Genomic DNA, 23,706 nt, shown 5'->3' with positions numbered 1-23,706 from the left:
ACTTATAACTAACCCTAATGGAAAAAACAAACACTCTAGGCCAATACTTATAACTAACCCTAATAGGAAAAACAAACACTCTAGGCCAATACTTATAACTAACCCTAATAGGAAAAACAAACACTCTAGGCCAATACTTATACAAACCCTAATAGAAAATAACCTAGGACTGCTTTCAATACTTCACAAAACAAAATGGCGACGGAAAACCAAAACAATGGTCGTATAAGGATCACCAATCAATAAAGGTTTGTTCTAGAGTTTTTAAAATGCTACTATGTTATATTGACAAATTGAATTAATAAACGCATGACAAAAGATCCACGGTGGAAAATACAAATTGAAGGAAATGCCAGGTCGAGGAGCTTTGGGAACGTCTCCCCCCCCCCCATGAGTGATGATATCAATACAGCCAACCCTTTAATAAATAAAACCTCTTTATCATATTTTGGCACAAACCCGAGACTTGTTGAAATATCTTTAACTTGTTTGGATTCAATCACTTCATGTGATTCCTGTAGCTATAATGCGACAGATGTGTGTAAAAAAATTGCACATTAGAAAAAAATTCATTTCTAGATTTTTATATAAGTTTTAACTTCACTTTTCATGACGCCTACTGAACGTATCTATTACTATTAAGGTGGATGTATATGGATCCACTTTGTCAAATCTAAAACATAATATCCAGCCCATATTAATCACAAGTTACAGACGGTATAAAATTGTTATTAAAAAGGAAACCTGGGACTTTATTTCAATTCAGAATGGTTATTTTTATGTGAAAGGACCTGTTGTAATATATTACCAAGGTATCATAGACACTTCAGAAAAACATTTGTTTTCTATGTTAATAGAAATTTGGAGTCTGTGTACATATTCTCCTACTACAACGGTGGTTTGAAAAACCTTTACATTGCATCGATGTCCGAACAAATCAAAGAAGAGGTCGAAGAAAATGACTACACAATCTCAAAGAAAGAAACAAATGAAAAGCAAGAAAATGACAGAAAACTGGACTTTGAGTTAAAGAGCAATAACGTTTGCGGCGAGATTGAACATTCCTCAACACCTATAATAAAACATAAGAAATATGTTTGCGGCTACTGTAATAAGGAATTTCATAATAATATCAAAGTACATATGTTAATCCACACAGGAGAGAAACCTTTTCAGTGTACTCAATGCAACAAGTGTTTTAATAAATCCGGTGGTTTATCTGATCATAAACTGACTCACACACGTGAAAAGCCATTTAAATGTTCAATGTGTAACAAGAGATTTAGCCGAAAACATGTTTTGAAAGAACACGCTAAAATAATACATCTTGGAGAATATCCTCATATTTGCCCTGTATGCGCTAAGGGTTTTCGGCTAAAGTACGAGTGGGAATACCACACACAACATTCCTGTATAGGACCGATCTACAAATGTTTATCTTGTGATAAGATCTATTCTTCCAAGGCATCTCTACTTAGACATTTAAAATCAACAGCACATATTCTTACCAAATATTAAGATTATCTGTATTTGATCTTTATATTCATTTACAAAAGCAGATCAGATACTTATGTATTGAAACAAATACTTTTTACATTTGGATAAACCACGGTTTTTAGATAATATGTTATGATATATTTAAACCTTAATTAGGATCGTACAAGAACTCAATGAATTACACCAGTTAACTCCCCTACGCTGGAAAGAAACGTATTTCAAGCATTTTGCCAGATAACTCTTCTTTTTTAAAAAAAAAATGAGCTTTTATATAGGTCAATATACACTAAACGTGATCAAAGCGCTTTACAAGGGGTGCCTGGCCAACAGCAACATTTAACATGTAGGTAGCGCTGTTAACGGCCACGTACGCCTTTTTTACACCTGAGTACGGGTAGAGAATGTGAGTTAAGAGCCTTCTCCAAGGACTCAACTATGCGCCAAATGAGGCTCGAACCCAAGACCTTCCGATCAGAAAGCGAGTGTCACACCACTAGACCACATAGCCGCACATTATCGATCGATTTAAATGACTGTCATCTTGGCAAAAACTCTCAAACCTGAGACCTTGCGAAGTCTCAGGTTTGAAGTTTTCTTGTTTTTTTGGGTTTTTTTGTCGAGATGAGATAAGGAACAATGTGAAATTGAATATAAGCTTCACTTCAATATACGAAAACAGATAAAAAGGACGTTTCGGGTTTCCACTTAATCAACAAAACAGGATGAATGAAGCACTACCACATTATCTCATTCGTCTGCAGTGTTTCATTCATCCTGTTTTGTTGAGAAAGAGGAAGCACGAAAGATCCTTCTATCTGTTTTTGTATAATAAAGTGAAGCTTACATTCAATTTCACATTGTTATTTATTGCTTCGAGCTTCGGGCAACAACATTTACATTGTCGAGTCATGTAAATCAATCGATTTTTGAAGGACGTGTTTTCTGGCTAAATTTATAAATACGCGTCTTCCCTGATATCGGCATTTATCTGGATCATGGATAATATTGTTGTTTTTTAAAGTGATATATACATTTTAGCCAGCCATTACTATAATGATTTTTTGTATTCAAACAAATTATGAATAAAATTATATAATGAGTTTTACAAATATACAATGATTTTTACTTTTTCTTAATTTTATTTTTTGAAAGGGCGAGGGCTGTAGATAGTGTGTGCTTGGATAAGAAGCTAATAACATTGCCATCCGCAAGTAGAACGGACCAGCATACAAAACTATGTGTAAACGTAAACGTTTATAGTCTGGTTAATACAGTTTAGTTAAAATTACCCATTAACGTGGATGGCAAAAATGAATAACAATGATCTAAGTAACGTCAACTTCATTCTCTCTATTGCTGCCCGTTTGGCCTTCCTTTCTGGTATTATGTATTGTAGACTAACGTAATGAATCAAATTTTACGTGGCTAAGTGGAAAGGTGAAAAACAATTTTGAGCATGAATAGGAATCACATGGGCGACAACGATCATAAAATTTGACCTTGATGGTTTTTTTTCTGTGCTTGTTCTTTTGGCACTTTTTTTCTCTCACTTGAGTCAGGTGAAAACAAGCAGTAGATACATGAGAGTGAGGGAGATTGTAAAACAGATTGCACAAAACTGACACTGTATACATGCATAATGTATGGTTATGAGCTGGGTTATCGATTTATTAAGTTTCCTTTTTTATTTATCTATTTAATAATTTATCTATTTATCTATTTATCTGTTGATTAATTTCAATTACCCAATTACAGCTGTTTTTATAATTATCAATCAATATTTTCTCTCGTCTTTTCCATTAATGATGTGGCAGATGATACGGGGACAGTTCTGCTGTTGATATAGGTAATGCAGGAATTTGTAGTGATGATGTTGGTAATATAGGAAGTCATGATGGTTGGCGATGCATAAGATTGTATAGTGATGATGTTAGTAATGTAGGAAGTTGTGATGGTTGGCGATGCAGAAGATTGTAGTGATGATGTTCGTATTGTAAGAAGTCGTGGTGGTTGGCGATGCAGAAGATTGTAGTGATGATGTTGGTATTGTAGGAAGTCGTGGTGGTTGGCGATGCAGAAGATTGTAGTGATGATGTTGGTATTGTAGGAAGTCGTGATGGTGGGCGATGCAGAAGATTGTAGTTGTGACGTTAGCGATGCTAGAAGTTATGGTGGTCTTGTTGGTAATGTTGATGTTGTGGTGATTAGGCTGGTTATACAAGAGATTGTGTTGGTAATGTTGACGATGTAGGATGTATGATGGCATGGTATAATTGGTTGTGTATAAGTTTGTGATGGGGACTTTGGGGATGTTGAAGGTTTAACGATGGAGTTTGTAATTGTGACGTTGGCTTTGCAGGGAATTTTGGTCGTCGTGTCGGTGATACAGGAGCGCGTGGTGGTAATGTTGGCGATACAGGTGTTCCCGTGGTGATGTAGGTGGTTATGATGGTTATGTTTGCGATGCAGGAGGTTGTGATGGTTATAATGATGATGTAGGTGGTTGTGATGGTTATGTTTGCGATGCAGGTGGTTGTGATGGTTATAATGATGATGTAGGTGGTTGTGATGGTTATGTTTGCGATGCAGGAGGTTGTGGTGGTTATAATGATGATGTAGGTGGTTTTGATGGTTATGTTTGCAATGCAAGATCTCTTCGCGGTGATTTTGGCTATGCAGGAATTATGGTTGTTGTGTTGGTAATGCAAAATGTTGTGGTGTTGATGTTTGTGAGGTGGGAGATTGTGGTGATGATGATGGCGATGCTGGAGATTTTAATTGTGACGTTGGTGATGCAGAAAATTTTGATGGTCGTGTGGGTGATGCAGGGGCATGTGGTGGCTAGTTTGGAGATGCAGGAGATTATAGCTCTGATATTTGCAATGCAGGATGTCGTCGTTCTGACGTTGTCCATGCAGGAATGTTGTCGTGTTGATGATGCAAAAGCTTTTGGTGTTGTTGTTGGCGAGATGGGAGGCTGTGGTGACGATGGCGATGTTGTGTTCCGAATATTGCCTATGCTGGAGGTTCTGCTGGTGATGTTGTGGTTTGTGGTTGTGATGCTGATGGTTGCTGTGCTGTAGGTGATGGTGGTGTAGTAGGAGTACTTGGTGGGGACGGCCCCTTGTCCTGTCTAGACACCAGAGCTTTTGAGTCATGTTGACAGGGTGGCGGGGAATCTTGCAAGTCGATTTCAACCTCTCTGAAAGGTACAAGATATTCTAAATGTTAAGGTAAGAATAGCCAGGGAGTTATTGGTCAGGTTTCATGTGGTGTAGCACTCTTCACAAGATTTGTACGTCCCTCGTTTTGGTCGCACTCTGGGCAGCGGAATGTTAACTCTTTTGAAAAGACTTTTCTAAAATGTTATTACGTTGCACATGTGAAAATTGGGTAGCTGGCCGATAACAGCATTGTCCCTTTTGATAATATAAATGTTACTTCACGCCCCACGTGTTAAATGTTGCTGTTGCCTTGGAACCTTGCTTTGAGCACATTAATTAGAAATTGCTCTATATAAGTTTTGTAAACGGTTTTATAAAAAACATAACATCATAGCATCACCACAGACCGGATGAAAAAATTGATAGTAAGATATTTCAGCTTTATCTTCTTGTGTAAAGCACATTTTCAGCATATTGCATTTTTGGATTTTAGTGTAAATCTGGACCTTGGCCATGAAAAATAGTCCAGAATTTAGATATATTACTCTAGTTGTAAATGGGCCCCATTTGTGGAATTTCTTGAAACGATGTGATATACACTCACGGGCATATATATATATATATATATATATATATATATATATATATATATATATATATATGTATATAAATATAAACATTTCAGAGACAATTGTGATTTGTTTACTACTACAACGTTGTTGTCGAGCGTTGCTCTCATCATGAAGTGGAAGTGAAAATAGATTGTTGTGTTTATCGTAATTTTCTAGATTCGTGTTTATGGTGGTTCGTTAATACTTAAAAGTTGTTTGTTTCTATGTCTGCATGAGGATGTTAGTTCCTTTCTTCTGTTGAGAGTTGCAATGTTCGGTTTAGTGATGTTGAAGAATTTTTCTTCTAAGGAGAAGTTGCAAATCTTAGAAGAGGGGGAGTACGACTGTGCTCTGGAGATGATTTTCCATGTTATGCTGTGTTGTATGTTTTTTCTTTGAGGTTCCAAATGTGTTCGCTTAGTGTAGTAATTACCAACCTCCATAAACACGAATCTAGAAAATTACGACACACACAATATATTTTAATTTCCACTTCCTGATGAGAGCAATGCTCGACAACAACGTTGTAGAAGTAAACAAATCACAATTTTCTTTGAAATGTTTATAAATAGCTCCTTTTATCCAAAAGTTGAGCACTATTATTTCATGGTTTTGATTTTTTAATTTATATATATATATATATATATATATATATATATATATATATATATATATATATATATATATATATATATATATACATATATACATACATACATACATACATACATACATACATACATACATACATACATACATACATACATACATACATACATACATACATGCATGCATACATACATACATACATACATACGTACATACATACATACATACATACATACATACATACATACATACATACATACATACATACATACATACACACACACACACATATATATATATAAGAAGTAGGACCTTCTTCTGCTTCGACGTCGCTCTTCTTCTTCTCCTCCACCACCTCCTCCTCTTCCTCCTCCTTCTTCTTCTTCTTCCTCTTCTTCTTATTATTATTCTTATTCTCCTCCCCCTCATCCTGATCTACTACTACTACTACTACTACTACTACTACTACTACTACTACTACTACTACTACTACTACTACTACTACTACTACTACTACTACTACTACTAATACTACTATTAATACTAATACTACTATTCTTCCTACATTTCTTTCACAAAACACTTACCCTGGGACCACCTTGTTTCGTTTGTGACGTCGATACAGCAATCCACCAATCAAAGCCCCAGTTGCCGCCAGTCCAGCTAGACTACCGCCAACAGCGCCGCCTATAACGCCAGCGTTAGAAGAACCTCCTGCATTGGCCATTTGTTGAGAACCGCCTTGGTTTCCGCTGTTATTATTATTATTACTATTTTTATTGTTGTTGTCATTGTTATTCTTATTCTCATTATTGTCCTTCTTTGGTCTAGGAGTTCGAGATTTTCTCGTCGTCGACATAGTAGTGGTTGATCCGGAAGTTTTTTCATCTGTTAATATTGAAGGTTTCTTGCCATTCGTATCCTTATCATCCTTTCCATTATTTGTGTTGGATGGCGATTCAGATGGAGAGGAAGTTGGTGAGTTCTTGTCCACACTTGATTTTGGATTAGAACCCGGTGAAGTACCAGAATTACTTGTGGAATCTTTTGTTTTGCCATCATTATTTTCATTTTCGTTTTCTTTTACATTCTCATCTTTTGTGTTTGAAGAATCTTTATCAGGAGTTTTATCCCCTCCTCCGATATCAATTGACGGAGGTTTAAAGTTTGAATCTTTGTCTGTTTTGGTTGAATTGTTTTCAGATTCCTTCCCTGGCGTTTTTGTCGTAGGCTCTTCAATAGCCCTTGTTGATCTGGTCTTTTGATCAGCGTTGTTTCCATTCTCATCTTTTGTGTTTGAAGAATCTTTATCAGGAGTTTTATCCCCTTCTCCGATATCAGCTGGCGTAGTTTTAATGTTTGAATCTTTGTCTGTTACGGTTGAATTGTTTTCAGCTTGTTTCCCTGGCGTTGTTGCCGTAGGCTCTAAAATAGCCCTTGTTGATCTGGTCTTTTGATCAGCGGTGACAGATGGAACAGAGCTGATAAAATTTGTTGATTTCCTCGAATATTCTGTTGAAAATATAGTTGGCAGAGCAGCTGCTTCCAAAGAGTGAAAATTCATATACGGTTTTATTATAGCTACAGCGGGAGGTTGACATGTATTGAGTACGTCTTCCTTCACATCTGTACAATCTGTGCAGTTGAATGGAACCTCCCATTTTACTGAAATAATTAGAATAGAATGTGTTGACATTTAAAAAAAAATAAGCTCATTTGCACATAATGTATACATACATACATACATACATACATACATACATACATACATACATACATACATACATACATACATACATACATACATACATACATACATACATACATACATACATACATACATACATACATACATACATACATACATACATACATACATACATACATACATACATACATACATACATACATACATACATACATACATACATACATACATACATACATACATACATACATACATACATACTACATACATACATACATACATACATACATACATACATACATACATACATACATACATACATACATACATTACATACATACATACATACATACATACATACATACATACATACATACATACATACATACATACATACATACATACATACATACATACATACATACATACATACATACATACATACATACATACATACATACATACATACATACATACATACATACATACATACATACATACATACATACATACATACATACATACATACATACATACATACATACATACATACATACATACATACATACATACATACATACATACATACATACATACATACATACATTACATACATACATACAACATACATACATACATACATACATACATACATACATACATACATACATACATACATACATACATACATACATACATACATACATACATACATACATACATACATACATACATACATACATACATACATACATACATACATACATACATACATACATACATACATACATACATACTCTCAACAGTTACCTTTTGTAAATTTTAAATCCACAGACATAAGGGACTGCTTCACAGAGGACCTTTTGACATGAATCAGAAAATAGCTCTCATTGGCTGCTATAAATATTGACGTTGTTTGTTTAGGGGTAGGTTTTAAACATACAACCGCTCCCTCTGATTGATCTTGAGGGTGTATAGGCTGTTTTACATCTTCTCTGATGTTATAAATAGAAACAGTATTCCCATCTTTGCATCCCTCTTTGCACTGAATGGAGGCTTCAAGCTTAAGCTGCCGACACAAAATATGGGACAATACAAGATAGTTCAGTTTCATCAATAAGGGTGGGTCAAAAAGTAATGGACAAATGTCCTATTAAGTTCATTTATTTTTCCTATGACGTTATATTTGGCTCAATTGAACTTTTACATGTATTCTTTAATCCAAAAATGGAAATTTTATTACTATCAATTTTTAACATAGTTATGGCAGTTCAAACTGACTGCCCCACCAATTTCCATCCCCGAAAGGAAGCTGTCATTGAATGTCTTATTTTCGAAGAAGAAACCTTTTAATCCCTTCGGGAAAGGTTATAAAATTCAGGCATTTTGTAGAGGCAGTGTTTTTAAGGGGGTTGAACGTGTATTTCGTCATGTAGGAGAAAATGAGATGGAATCCAACACATCGTTATAGGGTTTATATGATAAAAATAAATGGAAGATTTATGAAGTGACAATATAATATGATAAGATAAAATATGATGAACTTTATACATGAAAGGCCCCGGGAAAGCACAGTGGATACGTCATAGCTTAATGTAAAAAAATGTAAAGTTATGAAACAGGGTAAATGGCTATACAACATAACATTGACAATGTATAACGACCTAGATGGTATTTAATGCTATAGGAATCATTCAAACAATCCATATTCTCATTTGCTGTTGTTTCCATTCTCACTTATAGATTGACGATGTCAAAAATAATACAGTGGAATGTGGTGACTGAGAGCATTTAGTTGGGGTGATTAAGAACAGCCACCGAATCTGCCTCTCAGATTGAAAATTATTTTTAAAATATGATAATATGTACACCAATTGATGGATTTTACCTTTCTCCATAATTTAGAAAAAGAAAATGGGATAAGTTATTTCAATGTCAATATATACCATATAAAGACGTTAAAAAGTAGCTTAACACTTCTGCGCCATTGGCCGCACTGTGCCAGAGCATAATCTGTTCTATTGGCCGATGGCCGCACAATGAGGCCAGTCTTGAAATGCAAAAATAATAATGCAATCCAATCCTACTTTCTACAAAAGTACTAGATATAATATATATATATATAATATATAATCAGATATAATTGAGATTTTTCACCGAATTTTAATGTCGCTTTATCTTAGCTTATTATTCTCATGCTGCCTCAATGAGGTGCCAGCAATTTTGAGACGGAAATGCGAATATAGCCTCAGAATTGGAATAGTTAAAGATGTTCTTTTTCTAAAGAAATGATGTACATTTTACCATGATAATCAAACTGGTGTGTCGTCAAGACTTTTCTGCCATATAAACAAAGACAATGGGATTTAATAGTCTGATGTCACCAGTAGCTAGGTTCTAAACAAAGAAAATCGGTACTTTTCCTTCTCCATGCAGGCTAGAGCTTTTTCAAATGTCATGCTATCAGAAAGTATAAAAGTCAAAACATGATCAGATGTATAATATTATTTTCCTCTGGATAGACTTTTATGCTCGTCGGAGAGGTATTTCATAAGGGCATACGCCATTTTTTCTGATAATTTAGAACCAGTTGCCAAGTTGCTATTACGACCGAAGTGACGTCACGACTGTTGAAGCCTATTTCAAAGAGGAATAGTTCGTGTTTCCCCTTTATTTACAAAGTAGGACAGTCTTACCAAAGAGGTGTTGTCGTGGGTTCCTACAAGGATAATACACGAGTCCGTACTTGTTGGCATCTGGAGTGTTTTAGTCTGGTCGCCAACCTCTATGTAAGTTAGAGATTTTGGTACTGTAGGGTAAGATTATAAATATTAATAATAATAATAACAATAATTATAATAATAATAATAATAATAATAATAATAATAATAATAATAATAATAATAATAATAATAATAATAATAATAATAATAATAATAATAATAATAATAATTATTATTATTATTATTATTATTATTATTATTATTATTATCATTATTATTATTATTATTATTATTATTATTATATATATATATATATATATATATATATATATATATATATATATATATATATATATATATGTTTGCACAGCGCATAGTCATGGGTTTACTAATAATATATCTATAGCATAATATACTTTATTTGTTTTTTCATTCCACCAGATTGATGCCTGACACATTATGGAAAAATAAAAAACATAATTATAATAATAATGATAATAATAATAACATAATAATGTATTTTATTAATCCAAAAGGAAATTTTGGTACAGACGTATAAAAATGCCGACAATGATACATACATAAACATTACATACTTAAATATAATGTGGTAAAGTAAAATTTGGTAATAGGTATATATGTGTAATAATATTGTAGGCTGTAAGAATAATTATATAGTGTAAATTAAGGGACATACAGATCATAAAAGTGTAAACATATAAATATATAGAAAAGGTATATTGATGTCAACATATAATAAAAAAGATCAGTAAAAAGCTAAGAATTAGTTACAGTATAATACTATTGTAAATTGACTGAGAAAAATTACATAGTATAAATTACATGGCACGTAATGTAAAATAAAAGGTTAATAGAAAAGTTGTAGTAAGCGATTTTATAAATTGATGTTTAAAAATTGTGGGTATGGAGTAGTTTTAAAGAAAAGGTTTCAAAGTTAAAACAGACGTAGACCAAAATTTATAAATTATTTTCCTTATTAACAATTCTGCAACTTTAAGGTAAAAAGGATCGGAGGTGTCTTTCACTTTTTGTTCGTATAGACAACAATCGATCACTTCTGTTCGACTTAGTGATCTGAAGATTTAAAGGGTGAGTTGGATTATCTAAAATATTACTAATTTTTCTTAAGCAGCATTCCAAATATAAATTATTAAAAGACGTGGATCCTGTAGTAAATTTATTAGCCCTTTTAATAATCCTGTCAAACTTAACTTTTGCTGAGCTAAGAAATCCCCCCCCCCCCAAGGCAGTAATACAAAAAACCAAAACACTTTCTATTACAGATCTATAAAATAGCGTACAATGTGTTTTGTCAATGTTAAGTTTGGACAATTTCCGTAAAAAGTACATTCTTTGATTAATTTTACTATTGATATAACTGGAATATACGTCCCACCGTAATTTGTTGTCCATGGTGACTCCTAGATATTAGTATTCTACTACCTGCTCTACTTTTTCATTTTTAATAGTAATATGGTCTTTTGTATTCTTATCTTATCTAAAGTCTATAATTAATTCTTTGGTCTTACTAACATTCAATTCAAGATGGTTATTGTCGCACCAGGAAACAAATTTCTTTCTTTCTTTCTTTTAATTTATTCCTTTATTATTAGTAATTAGTCCTTGTAGAGATGTATCGCCAGCGAATTATAAAAGGGGTATGTTTAAATCTACGCTTTTACAGTCGTTTGTATAAAGTATAAAGAGCATGGGGGAGATTACACAGCCCTGCGGAGCACCTGTATTTATAGTTATGTTATTGGAGACATTTCCTTTTACTTGTATATATTGTTTTCTATTTGTAAGGAAGTCTAGCACCCAGGAGATGATATAAGGATTAATTTTAAAAGTAGAAAGTTTATGAGCAAGGAGATGGGGCTGAATTGTATTAAATGCGGATGAAAAATCAACAAAAAGAATTCTGTAGTAGCTTTTAGGCGTGTCTAAATGTTAGTAGATATTATTTGTAAAACCTAGGATGGCATTTTCTACACTGAGTTTACTTTGGTAGGCATATTGATAGGGGTCCAAAAGAGGTCTAACATGGTTATTAATTCGTAACAAAATAAGTTTGTCAAAACATTTCATGACAATTGATGTGAGAGCGACAGGTCTCAGATCATTCATTGATTTTACTTTGTCTTTTTTGGGGACAGGAATTATTTCTGAAGTTTTCCAAATACTAGCGATGGAAGAGCATGAAAAAGGCATATTAAAAATATAAGTATAGATATAACATAATTGTTCCGCACAGGTTTTCAAAATTCTTCCTTTTATACCATCCGGTCCAGCCGCCTTCCTTTCATACATTCTAGAAAACATATATTTTGTCTCACATTCACTGAATTCATTCTCGCATTCATCATTCATACCCTCTATCAGTAATCTTTTTAGTCTGCCTGAAAACTTGTCCTTCAAATACCGATCGATTATAATGACTCTTTTCTTGGTTAAAAACTCCCAAACTACCTGCTCATTCACGTTATCCTATCATATCTTATCTTACTAAAGGCTTAATATTGAATTTATCGTTTAAATGCCTTATACAATAGTTTATAACTACAAAATCTCATATTGCTTGCATTGTATCCTACACAGACAGTTTTGCACAACTTTGAATGGAAGGTAAAATATATTAATACGGCAAAAACATAAAAATACAATAAATATACAAATGTTATAATTATCATATGGGAGATAATAAATATAACCATATTTCTGATGTTCATGGATAATACATCTAAAACACATTTATTTTTGTTGGTTAAAAAGAGGGTCAAAATATACATGATGAATGGGACTTTTAGAAACGTTCATAAATACATCAGGGATCTAATTCATGGACCGGGACTATGATAGTCTCGGACTATAGCAAGGTCTAAGACTTCGTAGTCCAAGACTTTGGGAAGGCCGAGGCTACGAAAAGTAAGCTATTCATGGAGTCAGACTTTGACCCTGACTATCAAGTCTCGGACTACGTGTGCGACGTCTCAGACTACAGAGGTCAATCTATTTTTAACTGGGGATTCCTAGGAAACGTATCACAAAACGTCATAGAAATGTGTACTTTTCCAGCTGCGCATGCGTCATGCGAAGTAGCATAGTAATCATATCTATTTCTTCTTCATGTTTGTTTTGATCGCCCCACCCCCCTCCCCCAAATAAAAATAGTGTGAGACAAGTTTAGGGGTGTACATATTGTTTGAGATTGTGTATGTGTGTAATGTTTTTAGGAAATATAAGTAACGATGGCACTTATATGATGCTTCTCCACGATGTAGCTTGTTCTAAGTAGAGAGATGTGGGGGCTGCCTGAAGCCTGGGATCGTGAAAATAATAAATACTAACAAAAAGGTGATGATAGAAAGGCATCGGATGGGAACAATACAGAAAATGAACGTTTTGGTCAAACCCTTCGTCAGCACAACAATAAACAAATAAACGTTGAAAACAAATAAAATAAAATGCAGTATAAATTGCATCGTCTATACTCAACGATGATTGGTGTGTGAATGAATCGTTAGCGTGGATCCCAATTATGTGAGAGAAATGATAAGGCCAGTGAGAGACGTGAACATTCTAGAAATTTATGGACGATAAAAGACATAGAAATGTAATTGTAGAAGTAGTAGTAGTAGTAGTAGTAGTAGTAGTAGTAGTAGTAGTAGTAGTAGTAGTAGTAGTAGTAGTAGTAGTAGCAGTAGTAGTAGTAGTAGTAGTTATAGTAGTAGTAGTAGTAGTAGTAGTAGTAGTAGTAGCAGCAACAGTTGTAATATTAATAGTAGGAAGTTACTATGAAACAGTATGGGGGAAGGAGTCCCTGGGGAGTGTTTGGAATTGGCAAGATGAGGAGTGTATGTGCAATTGTCGAAACTTCAAGTAAAGAAAAGAAAAAACAAAACAATACAAAACAAAAACAAAACAAAACAAAAAATAAGCAAATAAATAAATAAATAATAAATAATAAGATTTTTAAAAATTAAAAAAAAGTCAAAAGCTGTCGGGTAGCCTTGTTCTAATCGGTGTAAAATTACTTCCCCTGCGGGTAGCACATATAATTTTCATATTTTTAGTCCCAGACTACGCTTTTTACGCCTTCTCGATCGCGGGTGTAAATTTCGCCCGTGTAGTCCTTCAGACGTTGCATAGGCCGACTTCACGAATAGTTTACAACGTCTTTTAGTCCGAGATATACAGATTTAGTCTCGGAGTATCGTCCTAGTCCCGGTCCATGAATCAGACCCCATGACGAGTCCACCGTCGGAAGTCCTACCCAGCACCCTGTTTATTTATGTGGTAATTTCGTCACTCACCAATGTTTTTGGACGTCCGATTTTCCTTTCCAAATATTAATGTGTCCATTTTAATCTGATCTGCAAAATATATTGTAAGAAAAGATTAAAAGATTCTGATTAAAACACGCCCTTTCACATTAAAAAACAATTTTAAAATTTAAACTAAAGAGGGTGCATTCTAACTAAAGTGTTAAAATTAACGTCGATACTACCTATATTTTTTTATTTTCATTAAGAGCAGATTTACACGCTTGTTAATGTTTATTATCAAAGCTGATTTAAACAATTCTATCCCTACACAAATATTTTTCCCAAAAACATTATATTGTTACATCCACACACACACACACACACACACACACACACACAGATACACACACACACACGGATACACTCACATAAAGAGAGAGAGAGAGAGAGAGAGAGAGAGAGAGAGAGAGAGAGAGAGAGAGAGAGAAAGAGAGACTTCATACATCTTGCCAACCCAATATAGATTAGTATTCAAGGCTTGCCACAACGAGCGTAATCCACACTCTAAAACACTTTCGAACCATTTTAGATCATGATTCAATCACGTCAATTGCCACCACCCATCCGTAATAGGGTTCGACAGTCGTGACGTCACTTCTCTTGTAATGACGCAAAGTAACTTAGTAACTGGTTCTAAACTATCGGAACAATGGCGGGCGCCCTTATGAAATACATACTTCTCCGACGAGTATAAAAGTGTATCCAGAGGAGAGAAACATTATAAATCTGATCATGTTTTGAATTTTATACATTCTGATCACATGGCATGTGAAAAAGTTCTAGCCAGCATGAAGAATAAAAAGTACTTATTTTCTTTATTTAGAACCAAACCACTGGTTGCTGGGCGGACGTGACATCAGATTATTGAATCCTATTCTCACTGCATTAGAAAAGGACGATAGAGCAGACGTCAAAACGTCAACTTCTTATTCGAAAACCTGGTTCCAATTTTCAAATAACTGGATACATACGTTGTGTAATTGATCTTCCTGTTTTAGAGTGACGGTATCTTATTTTCTAGTCCAAATGTATGCCGGTGGTCGGTAAAGATAATCCATAATCGCTTCTTTAAATCCCGCAATCCTAAGAAACTGCCCATCCTTCTACTAAAATTGTTATGCCACCTTATAATGCAATATGTAAACGATTCATCATTAATTAGTCCCGTGAAGTTCAGATTGCATAACACTTCCAATGATTTTGGAACCGGAAGAGTAGAAGGTGTGATGTCTCGACTTCTTTGCCCAATTGAGCTATAATATATTTCTCTGAATACTACTAGAATGAATCATGCTAGGACTAATTCAGTACTCGCTGGATTATAGCACACTCTAGGGAGAAGCCAAAAAGCGTGCTAGAACCCGATCGTGCCGAAACCCGATGCTCAACACGAGAGGATGAGGGAAAAGATCTTTAAGTTGCTTCAATTTTGTGTTGGAAAATATCAAATTAAGAAATCAAGGAACAGCCACCCTCTAGGGGACCTATGTGGTGTAATGGTAGCACGTCTGCCACCCTCTAGGGGACCTATGTGGTGTAATGGTAGCACGTCTGGCCGATAATCAGAAGGTCGGAGGCTCAATTCCCAGTCGAGATAGACTGATTTTTTTGGGATGGTTATTTTTTGGTATTATTTTTGTTTGCTTTGTCTGGCACCTCCCATGCACTTGTTTAGAACTTTCTCTTACATCAGTTAAATTATTCGTTTACACGGTCAGTTTCCATGAGTTGTTGTCTCGTTCTAGTTACCCGTCCGATCGTGGATTAATGGAACATTAGGCGTCTGTTTCCAGGCCAAATATAGATAAAAGTAATACATATCGATTTAATAATAATAATATGATACGTCAGAGTACGACTGATGTGCTGTTTGCCCCCCCCCCCCCCCCTACTTTCTTTACTTTATAGATCAGATAAGAGTTCAACTCACCCCCCTCAGTTTTCCCTGAGTCAGAGTCCGTTCCGTAACCACAGTCATAATTTGGCGGAGAAACATTCTGAGGATCAAATGAATATACAAGTGTCACATCTATGTAAGAGAAGTGGCAAGCAAGAAGGAAGAGACAAATATATAATAGAAGTCATCTGGTGTCTCTTTTACCCTGTTATAATTGGGTTAAAGTTCCTGACAACTCGACAGATAGTAATAAAGTTTTAAGTTTAAAGAAATAAGTAATAGTAGTAGTGGTAGATGTGGCACGTTTTATTGGGATAGATCAGACTCATTAGATAAGTATTAATCCCCGTTAAAGCAGAAATACTTTAATATAAAACAATAGAACAGCTTCCCACAGTAACACGTTAACACATAATTAAACAAAAGAATAAAAGTATATATTTTTTTTGCCTGACTACTTGCTTATAACTAAATATGATCGGAGTTGAGTCAATCCCAGAAATCAATGATGTTCCTGGATTTGTTAGTGCCAGAATTTTACTGGTCATTTAGTCGGATCCAATCACTTTTCGCGTTTCCGAGTCCTGGCTGATCCACATCTTATAAGTGACGCGATGCTAGCAGGCGTGGTTTGGGTAAACAGGAGGGGCGGTTGCTGGCTGTTTATTTAAGGCGGCATGGATCGAAAACATTATCTCACTGTACTCAGGTGTAAAATGAGTAAGTACCTGACCAGAAGCAGTGTTGATTATGTTGGAGGAAAATGTTATCTCGCCCAACAGGCATCATGTCTCGTCTTCATGATGCTTTTGGCTTAGGAGCCCTTTTTAAGTGTCTTGAGCTCACTTAGCGGAAATTGCTCAATATCAATGTTCTAGTGGGTTTATTTTTTTAGAATGTGTGTATATTGTGTGTAAAAATAAAATGGGGGGGGGGGGGTCATGTGTGGTTTGAATTTTGAAGAGATATACTCACATATATTATGTAAAAGAGGTCCATTTGTCGATTTTCCTCTACAGAAAAAATTATATAACATCCGATCATTGAAGTCTATGGATCCTTTCATTGTTGTTTCGGTATGGATTGCGATACACGTCTGTTCATTGAGATTTGTGAATATCATTTTCTTTAAAGAACAACATGACAACAGCAATTAGACTGCCATATAAATTTCTTCCTTCGAATATCAACTGTGATAACAGTCATTAATAGAAGGAATAGAAAATCCAACCTCAATGCACTTCTTATCTACTCCAAAGACAATAACATAACTAATAACTACAAATTGAACTGCTGTGTATGTCGGGATAATGGACTGGGAATCTTATTTATAGCATCATGGGGCTCTACTCGGTGAATGATTTGTGTAATATTCTTATTGATGATTAAAATCCATTTGAGGAAAACGAATAGCATAAGATCTATATTTATTGTAATTTTCTTCATCCGTATGGTTTGATTACAACAAACCTGTTCTTTCAATGATAAAATTGATATGGTTTTGATTTCTCCCAAGTCAGGCCTCAAGGTGTGCAAAATTAAATTTGCCGGCTTGACCTAGTTATTTTAGCAATCAAGAGTATCAGTTGTTTGTGGTGGGAAGTGGATAGCCGTGGTTTTAAAACAGAAGAAAACAGTCTTTTATATAAAATACTTGGACGGCCTGTTGACTTTTTGGCTCATGGTAGCCCCATACCCCACCCTCAGCTCATTGTCGCACGTCATCTCGCCTCGCGTGGGGCAACAAGAAAAAGAGAGCCGTCCGTGATGACGCACAACCTTCGTACAGTAGTTACAGGTACCAATCATGGCAAGTAAAGCCCCCCATAGACGCCGACATCCGCTGATAGCGGGACGGATGACCTATCGCTGTGACCCGATCCCTGCGTTTATCGCAGATGATTTTTGCCCACATACGGGGAGATATTTTTTTGAGGCGATCGGCGATCGGGGGCGTGGCAGTATAAAAAAGTGGACAATTTTTTTCGGATTTTCACTGTTTTCACGTCGGATTCGTGATCAGCGTCAAATTTACAATATGTTTGATACTAAGAACTGTGTGTTTACTCCAAAAATTGGTGAAATTAGAAATAAATTTTAATTAATAGTGAGGCTACGATCCCAGTTACTGTCTGTTATTCTATCTTTCGTCTTGCGCACAATAGTGATTACTTCTCACTAAATTATATCAATTAGACTGTTGAAGGAACGAAATTGACATTATTCCACTCTTTGTTATTGTATTAAGGCAGTCATTTTGGTAATTAGTTCTCACTAAATTATATCAATCAGACTTTTAACGTTCAAGGTTACTCGTAGTTTTGTGTGACGGTACGTTATTTCCGACTGGTGGATGTTGTAAGCATTTTACCTAAACTCATAGCATCAATAACCGTCCAAGATATTCGCATCATATGTAGCAATAGCTATAATAATCTAACATGTCGAGAGAGAGAGAGAGAGAGAGAGAGAGAGAGAGAGAGAGAGAGAGAGAGAGAGGGAGAGAAAGAAAGAGAAAGAGAGAAAAATTTACTTGCGCTATATAAACCGCTATATTCAATAAAGGTGCTCAAATCACTTTATAAGGGTCTTTGGCCAACATAAAAACATGTTAGACGAGACATGACTGTTAAGCGATATTGCAATTGTTTCCCGACAGAGACGACGCTGTAAACAGCGAGGTACTCATTTTAATAGTGAACAAGGTGAGAGAATGCGAGTAAAGAGCCTTTTCCAAGGACTCAATTATGCGCCACTCAGAGCGGGACTCGAATCCAGTACCGTCCGATCCAAGGCGAGTTTCATTTCACAAGATCACATGCATAGCCGCACAAAAAAAATTATGAGAGAATAGATTCATATGTATTGAAGGAGGAGAGAGCGGATGGAGTGAGTAAAGTTCTTGGATATTTATAAAAGGAACCAAATTGACGTCACTCATCTCATTGTTATTGTTTTTAGACACCCATTTTAATGATTAGTTCTCATTAAAATATATCAGACTATAACGTTCAAGGTTCCATGTAGATCTTTGGGCTGGAGTGATATTTCTGGCTGGCGGACTTTGTGAGTATTTTAATTTAACACAGAGCATCAATAGAAGGAATGAATTTGACGTTAGTCAACCCGTTGTTATTGCTTTTAGACAGCATTTTATAATTAACTTATCACTAAGTTATATCAATCAGACAATGAACGTTCGCGTTTGCAGTTTTGTGTGTTAATATGTTATACCCCGATGGAGATGTCGTGAGTATTTTTCCAATACGCATAACATCCATACATTTACAATCCGATTTAAGTTTAAAAGCAACGTAGACCACGGAAATTTTTCCATTTTGTGGACAATAAAGATTTGTTATTTATCGTCATTATTATTATTATTATTATTATTATTATTATTATTATTATTATTATTATTATTATTATTATTATTATTATTATTATTATTATTATTATTATATTATTATTATTATTATTATTATTATTATTATTATTATTATTATTATTATTATTATTATTATTATTTATAAAACAAATCGACAGTGTTCCCGTGGCAGGTTAAACGGGTACTCCTCGGGACTACTCGCATTCGCACCCCCCCCCCCAACCACCACCGCCACCCCCCACACGCACACAGCTCTTTTTTTTTTTAGGGGGGGGGGGAGTTGGGGGGGGGGCGTTGTTTGTAGATTATAATTCAGGGTTACAATGCCCACCCCTGTCATCACGTAGTCAAGGCTTTTTGGCATCTGCCAATCCCAAATGTCTGTGTCAAGGTCGACCGTCGTGTCGCGACAACGGGTGAGGAGGAAAAAAAAAAAAAAAGAACTGGCATATTATTATATCATTACATTGAAAATCATGAAAACTATTTTTTATTTTGTATGAACGAAACTTTTGCCATCTACCTCTTCCTGGCGCAACATTTATAAAAATATTATTTAAAAAAATAATAACACAGCATTTATTTGGCGCAATATCCACGTGCTCAAATCGCTTTACAAGGGGTCCCAAGGCAACAGCAATATTAAACTTGAAAGACAAGACATGACGCCTGTCAGGCGATGGGACATTTTTTCCCCAACAAAGACAACGAACGGTCATGTACTCATTTCACACCTGAGTACGGTGAGAGAATGTGAGTTAAGAGCATTTTCTAAGGACTCAACTCTGCACCACTCAGAGCGGGTCTCGAAACCTGAACCTTCCGATCCGAAAGCGAGAGTCATACCACTTGATCCATCACAAAACAGGGAGGGGCCCTGTTCTGTCGGCCAAATAGCCTCAATATTAATTAAAATTTATTTCTAATTTCTTCAATTTTTGGAGTAAAAACATAGTTCTTGGTATCAAACCTATTGTAAATTCGACGCTGATCATGAATCTGACGTGAAAACAGCGAAAATCCGAAAAATGTTGTCCAATTTTTTATACTGCCACGCCCCCGATCGCCGATCGCCTCGAAAAATATTAAGCAAAGCGGGCTTTGCGAGCCATGGACCGTACCTAGGTTTATCGGCCAGGTATTTGGCCACACACATTGCGTTTTCACCCCGGTTTGCCTGATCGTGGTTCGGACGCCTATCAAAACCGTGCGTGTATGGAGCCTTTAAGACAGGAGAGAGTGTTAACGAAAATCAGCATAGGCAAAAAGTGAGACAAAAAGCAGTATCTGCTAAATTTGAGAATTATAGGGCGGCACAAAACAACTTTGCTCAATAGACCGACCGCCAGGGGTAAACAGGATAAGTTTTCTGCCGCTTTGATCTGACCCGACGACAGGTAATGATTATGAAGTTATATGGCATATCTCGTCCCTCAACTGATCGTTAATTAATTCAGTGTTATAAATCGGCGTCCTTGTAATTGGAAAAATTATGTAAGTGACGTTGGGGTTATAAAATTATGTAAGTGACGTTGGGGTTATAAAATTATGTAGGCGACGCTATGAGCAAAATATGAGTTAGATCTATCTAAAATACTGAAAAAGTTAGGAGGTATTGGAAATAAAACACTTAATCGAGAAACGAATTTGTAAGCGGATTAATTGACAATCTGGTGGCCAAAGGGTGGATCGTTGTCTCAGAGGTAGATGTCTTGTCTTATCACAAAAAGTCAAGCGTGATCAGTGGCCTAATGGATCCAGGATTAAGGTGTTTTGCCAAGATGAGCGTTATTTAAATCGATTGATATTTGAAGGACGAGTTTTCTGGCAAATTTTTAAATACTATGTTGGACTGAAAAGTCTTGGAGCCTATTAGTGAATGTTTCTGAGTGTATTAAACTCACCAGTATAAAGTATACATTAAAATAAATGCAGATTTTGTTTAGCCGCAATTTAAACATTTATTGTTTAGTTGAATGAACCATATTCCAACATGTTGATCGAAGAAATCAAACAAAATGTCAATACAATAAACAAAGCGATGTGACTGAGTTCCTTACTACAGTTCCTTACAGCACTCGTAAACATTCATGGAGTGTGATTATGGTGACTCGTCTGTTGGTATTTTCGAATTTGAATAGTTCAAAGGTGGGTTAAGTTGTCTCCGCCACCATTAATGAGCAGACTCACAATGGTTATCCACAAACTGCATCGAGCGAATAAATCAAGAACAAATTGAGAAACTTAACTGAGCCAATCGTCGGACAAAACAATCAGACATTTCGCAAAGGCTTGGAATTTCACAGGGAAGAGTTGGATATATATTCATTCGAGAAATCCTGGGTTATAGAAAGGTATGTTCCCGTTGGATACAGAAAATGCTCACAGATGCACATAATCTTATTGAAAGAGGAAGTTTTCTTAAAGTCGTAGAACACAGTTCCGATTTAACTCGAAGTTAATTTTCCCCTTTCTTAAAACTTGAGAGACACATGAAGGGGACATGACAAGGTGAAGGCAAAGGTGACTCGTTGGTGTTGAAGTTTGCCACGTGAATTCCTCTTCGACGCGATGCAATAAGGGGTACCTCGTTGGTGGCTTTGTGTGAGTGGGAACGGTGACTATGTTAATGATAAATGGAAAGTACATAAACTAAACTGTGAAAGAGTCTCTTGGCATTAAAAAGCCGTACCTCATCAAGATGATATAGAAACTAAAACTTGCTATTTTGAAAATATCAAGAGACATGACACCCTTGGGAAAAACATTATGTAGAGGGTTTTGTGGAGGGTAAAAGAGGGAGAGGGAGACCAAGAAGAAGATGATCGTACGACATCAGCAAATGGATGAATAAGCCACTGACCGAATGTAGAAGGTTGGCGCATGACAGAAGCTTGTTTCGGTTGGTAGATGCGGAGGCCACGTTCAGGAGTGAGGATGATTATGATGGTGACCATGATTATGATGATCCATATCTATCAAGACTGTGACTTAACCCATAAATAAACACAGCACATCTATCTAGCAGACCCATTAAATCAACAAACGGCATTTGTCAAGATTGACTTGTCCCATAAATAAACACATCTATCAGGACTGTGACTTACCGATTAAATCAACACATCACATTTATCAAAATTTTGACTTACCCCATAAATAAACACACAACTGTCAAGATTTTGACTTACCCCATAAATAAATACACAACTGTCAAGATTTTGACTTACCCCATAAATAAACACACAACTGTCAAGATTTTGACTTACCCCATAAATAAACACACAACTGTCAAGATTTTGACTTACCCCATAAATAAACAGAACAAATCTATCAAAATTGTGACTTACCCAAAAAATAAACACACATAAGTCAAGATTATGACTTACCCCATAAATAAACACACAACTGTCAAGATTTTGACTTACCCCATAAATAAACAGAACAAATCTATCAAAATTGTGACTTACCCAAAAAATAAACACACATAAGTCAAGATTATGACTTACCCCATAAATAAACAGAACAAATTTATCAACACAGTTACTTATCCCATAAATAAACACACGTCTGTCAAGATTATGACTTAACCCATAAATAGACACACCACAACTGTCAAGATTGTGTCTTACCCCATAATAAACAGAACAAATCTGATTAACATTCTGACTTACCCCATAAATAAACACACCACAACTGTCAATATTGCTGCATAGTCTAGCACAGCTGATCAGGCTACCTCGCATTGCAAAACTTGGTCCATCTG

The 23,706-nt window shown here is 35.4% G+C and overlaps 1 protein-coding gene across 7 annotated transcripts in view; it reads right to left on the bottom strand.

The window, feature by feature from the left end:
- Positions 1–3,134: 3,134 nt before the first annotated feature.
- The window catches only part of LOC144959978 (uncharacterized), a 29,000-nt gene continuing 8,428 nt past the window's right edge, over positions 3,135–23,706 (bottom strand). For all 7 annotated transcript variants that reach the window (XM_078892868.1, XM_078892870.1, XM_078892873.1 and 4 more), the window contains exons 3-9: positions 23,615–23,703; positions 16,589–16,655; positions 14,647–14,706; positions 10,286–10,398; positions 8,400–8,658; positions 6,469–7,546; positions 3,135–4,699 (exon numbers count right to left, since the gene is read on the bottom strand). In XM_078892868.1, the coding sequence (XP_078748994.1) occupies positions 4,513–4,699; positions 6,469–7,546; positions 8,400–8,658; positions 10,286–10,398; positions 14,647–14,706; positions 16,589–16,655; positions 23,615–23,703 (1,853 nt within the window). In that variant the 3' untranslated portion in view covers positions 3,135–4,512. The remainder of the gene's footprint in view (positions 4,700–6,468; positions 7,547–8,399; positions 8,659–10,285; positions 10,399–14,646; positions 14,707–16,588; positions 16,656–23,614; positions 23,704–23,706) is intronic.

This window comes from Berghia stephanieae, chromosome 14, assembly GCF_034508935.2.
Source record: "Berghia stephanieae isolate SIO BIC M18660-M18661 chromosome 14, UCSD_Bste_1.3, whole genome shotgun sequence".
Lineage (NCBI taxonomy): Eukaryota > Metazoa > Mollusca > Gastropoda > Nudibranchia > Aeolidiidae > Berghia > Berghia stephanieae.
Note: the sequence above shows the minus strand (reverse complement) of the source record. Positions and strands in the feature narration are given on the sequence as shown.